Raw genomic sequence first — 7,519 nt, 5'->3', positions numbered from 1 at the left:
CATCTTGAGTTGTTTGTAAAAATAATAAAGGCAAGAAACAAATAAATAGCAAGGTGTTTTTATCCCTTCTGAACATAATGGTCAATACGTCCTAGCATGCCAGTTAGAAAGAAGAATATATTATACATTTCTCCTGGTTGCTTAATTTGTATGTTGACTCAACTGCAGAATTGGGTTTCCTGTTAAGACTTATAAGCCTAAATTCTATTAAGTCCAATGTTACCATTCTATTTTTAAAATCATCAGTAAATGCATAATCTTCTCTGAATTATAGAGATTAATAGTACTGATTATAAATAATAACTATTGTTTGGTTTAGCACATATCATTTTGAAAATAAGGCCTTATAACCCTCTTGGAGATGTAGGTTCATAGTTACCTTGACTCTGTCTCCAGGTAGATTTCTCACAAGTAAAAAGCTTCTTCAGAAGGAATGCCTTATATTAAAGACAATATTGACATATCAGAAATGTATGATTTGATCTTCAGTGGTGCAAAGAGTTTCCATTTTCAATATTGGCTTAATATTTTGCTGGGGAAGATTTATAAATATTCCCAAATACTGAAGTCCTTTTCCCTTATGCATATATAGAGTTTACTATTTTAGCCCCATACCATTTAACAATTATAGATACCTGAACATATAACTGTAAACCTAACAACATTCTGTACAAAGTGTAATCCCTTTTGTCATTCATGCCATTCTAAAAATAGGAAGCATTACATGTCAAGTAAGGGATTGCAGATCTATCCCTATTCAGAAACACCAGTTATCTTTACTGGAAATCAAGTGTTGCTGAAACTTGAAGAACATTGGATTCTTAAGTATAATTTTATCTCACTTAAAAATTGGTAGTTGTAGTACTTAATACATACTATATTAAATGAATATTACATACTTCAACATCTCAAATATAGGTAGTCCTTGATTTATGACAATTGAGCCTAAATCTTCTGTTGCTAAGTGAGACAGTTGTTAAATGAGTTTTGCTTCATTTTATGACTTTTCTTGACACCATTGTTTAGTGAATCACTGCAGCTGTTAAGTTATTAATATGGTTAAGTGAATCCGGTTTCTCCATTGACTTTGCTTGTTAGAATGTAGCAAAATTTGATACATGGCCCCAGCAACTATCATAAATATATGAACCAGTTTCCAATCATCTAAGTTTTGATCATGTGATCATGAGGATGCTGCAAGGGTTGCAGTTTGAAAAATGGTCATAAGTCTTTCTTCAGTGCCATTGTAACTTTGAACAGCCACTAAATGAACGGTTGTACAGGTTGAGGTACCTGTATGGAGTTTTAAATTCAGTATTACCTGTGCAGCATGCCACAGTTGTTTATTCTAGGTGATTTAAATTATTGAATAAGCCAAATATCAATAATGAAACAAGACTCAGTTGTTAGCATTATTACCTGAACTGGTGCAATTACAGCACAAGGGCCTCCTTCAAATTGTTCTAATGCAGTGGATTCGGAATCACTGAAGACAAATCCTGAAGAAAATAAAAAAATTCAGTTACTTAGTTCCAAGAAAATAATGTTATTAATAAATTTTAGCATATTTTTGATAAAGTATTCCTTATCAAACTCATGTTCTTCAACAATTCCAAGTTTCAACCTTATCCGTAAGTGCTATAGCCACTATATTCTTTTTCATTTGCTATCTGTATTTCTATATCTATCTTTTCTGAAATAAAGATCAAGGTTTTTCTAGCTGTGTTCTGCAGAAATACCAAGAAATCACTGCTGTACTATGTTGATTTAAGGAGATAAAATAAAAACAAGGGAAAAAGCATATATAATCAGAATGTGTTAGCCTCTTTAAACAGCTATCCAAAACTAGTTTTCAACAGTTTGCAAATTTCATTTAAATAAAATAGCATGTATAATATGCTTCAGCTTCAATTCTTGACTCCATTTTACAGTTAGTTTTTATGTAACAATCTTTAGCAACCACTTGAAATTATAATAGTTTTGAATGACTGGCATTCATAGTTATAGCTGTTTGGAGTGCCCTACTGCCATCTAATCAAAATCATGTACATTTCCAACTGCAGGTTTCACAAACTCTCCCTCCCCATCTCTTCATTTTGGTCCACTCCACTCCACAGACTCTGACCTTCGCCATCTTCTTGCTCCTATTGCTGACAAAACACACCCATGCTTTGCAATCGCTGCCTGTCCAATGCATTCTTCCCAAGGTCAGTATGGTACTTATCTTGTAAGACCTTGGGAAGAAAACCTTGCACGGCCAGCAACTGCCCTAAGAAGGACCAGGGCATGCCTCAGCAGCAGCAGAAGCAAGACGACAATGAAGGTCAGATGTGGCAGCAGAATGCAGGGCAGAGGGCAGTTACAGCTTCAGGCTGACTCTGCGTTGCACTATGGTGCTGAATCGGAACAGTGAGGTGCCAACGACTTAGGATTCATGCTTCTGGGGCTGCTGCACTGCAGTTTTGCACTGTACTGGGGTGCTGGGCTAATTGCACAGTGCTGGTTGTAGGACTGCACCACTGGGCTGGGGCAACTGCAGATTTGACTGGATTGTGGCACCACTAATGCAATACTTCTGACCCTGGCAGCAGCCACCCAAGCCCAAGCCCTCACTTCCTGCCCGACTGCCCACTAACTTTCTTTGTTGGAAGCTGGCAGGAAGTCGTGAAGAGATTCTTGCTTAACAATTCCAGGTTTCTAACAACAGCAGCGGGGTCTGCTGGGACTGTGGTTCCTAAGCAATTCAATCACTTGATATTACATTTTGTGATCACACTGCTAAGGAATGCAGTGGCTCACTTAGGACAGTGGGTTGAAATTTAGCAAGCCCATTTTTGAGACCTGAGTACTGCTGGGTGGCAGAGTGAGCTCCCATCATTCGTTCCTGTTCCTTGGTGGGGACATGAAAGGAGCCCACATGGGCATCTCCCAGGCAACAGTGGCATCATCGGCTAATCCTTTCAAGCCAGAAACACCTTAAAAGGTGCCTTTGACACAAATGGATCAGGGTACTACATTTCTTAATGGTGGAAATTCTGGTCTCAATTACCATTGTAAACAGAACTCTTGTCCTTTGAAGGCCATTTCCAATCTACAGAGATGTATTGTTTGAATTGAAAGGTAAAATTTATCATTAGTCTATATCTTTTCTATAAGTTAATTGAAAACCAAAATATGAGACAAGCTACTTTAACCATTTCAATATTATGCATAGAACTATCTATTTTACAAAATACAGATATTTTGCAAGGATAATACATTATGCAAGAACATTCTGCAAACATAGGATCGTATAGGCAAATCTGATATATTAATTCAGCAAGTGTGACATCAAGTTCCACTAAGTGACACTTTTTCCAGGTTTTGCATATAAACTGATGATTGTGTCCCCAGGCAATCAAGCTCATGTTTTATTATACTACTTGAAAGAATATGTATACCTATACAGGATTGTACCAATTAGGCAGAGCCTACTGGAGTGAGTGAGGCAATATATTGGGATGTATCTTCTGAAGTTTGAATGCTATTGTTTGCAGGCTTGACCCATGCCCATTCTGTGGGTCCTGTGAGTTGCAAGACATGAGTAACAAAGTCAACTCTTTATTAGATACTCTATGTAGTCTCCTAAGTCACTGTACTGACTACTGGTATGACTTACATCAGGCTTGGAAGAGGGCCTGGCATGGCTAACAACTATCTTTCAAAGTGCTAGGCAGTGTGTGGCTCAACAGCAGGAGAGAAAGTAAAGGTCAGCCTTTACTTCCACCCTAGAGGATGGTAAGACTGACAAAGCCAGTGAACACGGGATAACCAAAGAGGCAGAGATTGTGGGTGGAGGGAGTTGAAGTGCTTTTGCACTCCTAAGTACAAGGTCTCTGCCAAATGATCAAATTTTGATCACATGACTATGGAGCCATTGTAACTTTGTTCAGCACTGCCATAACCTCAAATAGTTGCCGAATGGTCATAACTTTAGTACTATTAATATGCAACTTATTGCAGACTTCATAGGGCATAACAACATCAAATTACTCTTACTGAAGTAAGACAGTCTCATCTGAATTAGGGCAGCCTTCCACTTTGGATGAAGAATTAACATAGTCTTTACCTACCAATTATTCAATGACTCTTTGAAGTTATGGCTACATCAAATAAGTGGTACTTATAACGGATGCCCACCAGTCACCTTGAATTACAAATGTTCTTTAACTGATGCAATGTCCTGTAGTCACATGATTTCTAATTACCAGCCTTCTTGCTGGCTTCTCACAAAGTCAGTGCAGAAGCTGCCATAGAGTCACAGGTTGTTCTGCTAAATCCTGCTGGCCTTCATGTGTTCATGCTGTACCATCCACCCCCTGGTTTTCCTGTTCTCATATATAATCTGGGCAAAGCCTCCAAGGCTGCCCTAACCCATGTGCAATCTGCCCTCCCCGCTCCCCCCACAGTACTTTCATACTCTGGACTCCTGCTGCTTCCTATTTAACTCTTGCATGTCTTGGGGTTACAACAGCAACTGCCAAGACTGTCTTCACTAACTGAAGCAGTTATGTAATACCGCAGTTTACAACCACATTAGTTAACAATAGCAATACAAGATCAAATTGCTGTCATATCTTGAGGACCATCTGTATGCGATATTGAAACATGAAAGGCTTGCATGGCTCATAGTGTTCCAGGTTGGACATTATAATAGTACTGCCAATTGAATCCTATTGGTCAAATCACACAGATGTAAATAAATATGCACTATACTCCCCAATAGTTTTCTCAAAACCACAATGATTTTCAAAAGATAAAACATTTAAATTATTTGTAGAAAATAATTTTAAAAAATTGTAGAAAGACACCTGTTAAACCAAAGCCACAATTGAGAACATACTCAGCACATTCATAACAAACTCACAGATACACTTTTATAAAGGACAGAAAAAAAAACAATATTTAATAAGGGAGAGCCTCTATAGAAGAATGAATACCTCTATTAACAGTAAAATATATTATATGAGGTATAAAGAGGAATATTTGAAGAAAATGTGGAAGATTGATCTACAGTAGAAAGGATAGCTTTGAATTCTGATTCCAGAAAGATTGAATATATGGATATGCTTGTTGTCAGTAAGCATATCTATAGCAATCATAACCATTTTAACTGGCAAAACTTCAGAACTAAGTATACCTTGCACCTGCAAGAAGACTGTTTTGCTTAAAATAACACCAGGGACTAATTTTTGTATGCAGGGATACATTGAAGAACGTTAGAAGAATGAGCAATTATTAGATTGGCCATTGTAAGAGTAAAAGATCTTTGATTTATGCTAGTTATAGAAACAAACCCAGATGTTAAGAATTAACTATGTGAAACTATGTATTTTTTAACATTGCTGAGAAAACAATCCCTGGGTAAAAACAAAAGCAAAGGAATAGTAGGGGAAATGATCTGCTTCAGATCTTTTAAAGCAAGAATATAACTATCCTGTGTAAATACAACTTTTTTTGGAAGCCTAAACAAAGTTTCCTAACTTCATGATGTAACCAAATATCCCAATTCCAATAAAAGGGAGGGAGAAAACAAATATGTTTATTAACCATTTCAATTACAGTTCTGTTAGTTATATTTGCCTACTTTTTGACCACTCTGGGAAAAAAAGGTTATGGAAAGGGCAGAATAACTGCAAGTGATGTGAAAGAGAAGACTATAACCAAAATTCAAAAATGGGAGGATGAAGGAGCAAGAAAAAGAAAGTTGGCTGTGTAACAAGCATCAATCTTCATCTTCACACTGTAAGAATTGATAGGACCAGTTTTTAATACCATACAGTTACCTTGCCTGGGAGAAAGACCCCAAAGGGTCACAAATCCCAAGTGAAAGATAAAGATAGTTATAAACAGAAGACATAAATGGATAGACTTTTGGAAGGGATTTTTTCCCAGAAGCAGGTGAGGGGTGTGTGTGTGTGTGTGTGTGCACGCTTTGCTTGGGTGGCAAAAAGGATGGAGGTACCTTGTGTCCAGCGGGAAAAGATGGTATCTGCCAGGCCTTGTGAGGTCTTGCCCCACACCAAGGGGATCAACTGCTCTAGTTCAGCCATGGAAGCGATTCACTGCTCGGACGAAACCTAAAAGGAAATCACACGGACGCGGCAGTTAAACACAAGACAGACCGGGAGACAACCACCGGCGGGCAGGTGAGTCTCGGAGGGCGTCGAGAAAGAGGCGGCTTCTTCCGGGCTGCCGGGCCTAAGGAGGAATAAGAAGCGGCGAGTCCTCGGTAGCGATGCCCCGAAGACGACCCGGCTTCAAAGGCGTTTCTTCCTCCCCCCGCACACCGCGGAGGAAAGAGATAGAGCGGGTGGGGAAGAAGGGAGGCCGAGACCGGCAGCGGCCTCTCCGTACCGAGACCTCTTCAAACATTCAACGTGATTGCAGCCTTTCTGCTTTCTGTCCCGGTGCGCTGGGATTACATCCCCCAGAATCCACGGTCGGCAAGTAGCCCGGGCATTCCGGGAAATTGGAGTCCCAGGCCAGCAGGCAGGGCGCTCGAGGAGGGGGGAGGAGGAAAGGCTGCTCGCTCGGGAGGAAAGGCGCTTATTCCACCCTCATTATCCAGTCCCTTCAGACTTGGCCGCCGCTGCGGCTCCAGCCCTTCCCCGCCTCAGAGGTGCCTCTACGGCCATTCCCATCCTTCGGCACTTACCCACCTGTGCAGTCCGCGTCTCCTCACTTAGGACCAATTCGCTCTTTGCCTCAGGCTCACTGCAAAGATTGAATGGAAGGCTGGTGAACTACGGGCGCTTCTTATTGAAGCAGCCTCTGACGAGCAAGCGTGTGGTCGAATCAGAAGCGGAGTTCATGAATCCCCTTTTCCCCGCCCTCTCAGGCTCCTGGATTCCAACTCTATCAGAGCGAGGCGGGGAACAAACTCCGTACACGCGCCAATTAAGAATAGGACCGGGTGGGTTGTGATTGGAGAGTTTTACATGACGGCCATGTAGACTAACCAATCACTAATGGGAAGTGGGCGAAAGAACCAGCTGGAGTGGGCGGTGAGCGACAATTAAAAAAAAAAAAATAGAAGGACACAGGTGGATGAAAAAGAAAAAAATCCTATCCGCCTCTTATTACCACTTGAGTTTTTTAAAAATGTAATGACGTACAAATAAATTATAGGACTTTTTACAAGGACAGTCTTCCGAGGTCTTTTGATTTTCTTTGAAAAGATTGCAAAAGGAAGGACGGAAGAAGGCAAATGAAAAAGACAGCACAATAACAAAACTTTTAATCTCTCTCAGGAAAAAAATAAACCTTGAAGTTGTTAACTAGGACTAACATATATTCTTTAATGCTAATGGAAGCTTTTTTTTCTAGATAAAAATAACAAGACAGATCGTGACCAGTAGAAAATAATTAACTTGATGTCCCAACAAAACAAAATCACACATGCCAGGATTTACTGTTAATTATTTAAAAATATTTAAGGTAGATCTTATGAAAAGACTATGCTGCAAGGAATTTATTT

At 39.8% G+C, this 7,519-nt stretch overlaps 1 protein-coding gene across 3 annotated transcripts; it reads right to left on the bottom strand.

Moving 5' to 3' along the window:
• Positions 1–206: 206 nt before the first annotated feature.
• Positions 207–7,051, bottom strand: LOC148123941 (ubiquitin carboxyl-terminal hydrolase MINDY-3-like). Of its 3 annotated transcripts, none has more exons than XM_087915510.1 (4): positions 6,397–6,542; positions 6,005–6,119; positions 1,420–1,499; positions 207–437 (listed from the first exon to the last, which is right to left on the bottom strand). In XM_087915510.1, exons 2-4 carry the CDS (start codon positions 6,090–6,092, stop codon positions 345–347), a joined length of 261 nt encoding a protein of 86 aa, XP_087771636.1. In that variant the 5' UTR covers positions 6,093–6,119; positions 6,397–6,542; the 3' UTR covers positions 207–344. The 3 variants fall into 3 exon arrangements, with proteins under 3 accessions (XP_087771636.1, XP_087771635.1, XP_087771634.1); XM_087915509.1 differs by lacking the exon at positions 6,397–6,542 and adding an exon at positions 6,698–7,051 and having other exon boundaries at positions 330–437; XM_087915508.1 differs by lacking the exon at positions 6,397–6,542 and adding an exon at positions 6,702–7,049 and having other exon boundaries at positions 330–437.
• Positions 7,052–7,519: the final 468 nt, after the last annotated feature.

Source organism: Pseudonaja textilis, chromosome Z (assembly GCF_049901715.1).
Source record: "Pseudonaja textilis isolate UNSWEBS1 chromosome Z, rPseTex1.2, whole genome shotgun sequence".
Taxonomy (NCBI): domain Eukaryota; kingdom Metazoa; phylum Chordata; class Lepidosauria; order Squamata; family Elapidae; genus Pseudonaja; species Pseudonaja textilis.
Note: the sequence above shows the minus strand (reverse complement) of the source record. Positions and strands in the feature narration are given on the sequence as shown.

Bases quoted from the DNA above. Each gene is read 5' to 3' on its own strand.
- LOC148123941 (XM_087915509.1), bottom strand. From the start codon at position 6,092: ATGGCTGAACTAGAGCAGTTGATCCCCTTGGTGTGGGGCAAGACCTCA. The intron at 1,500-6,004 runs GTACCTCCATCC...TATTTTCTTCAG, and splicing joins CTTTTCCCGCTGGACACAAG to GATTTGTCTTCAGTGATTCC. The intron at 438-1,419 runs GTAATAATGCTA...CTTTAATATAAG, and splicing joins CTGTAATTGCACCAGTTCAG to GCATTCCTTCTGAAGAAGCT.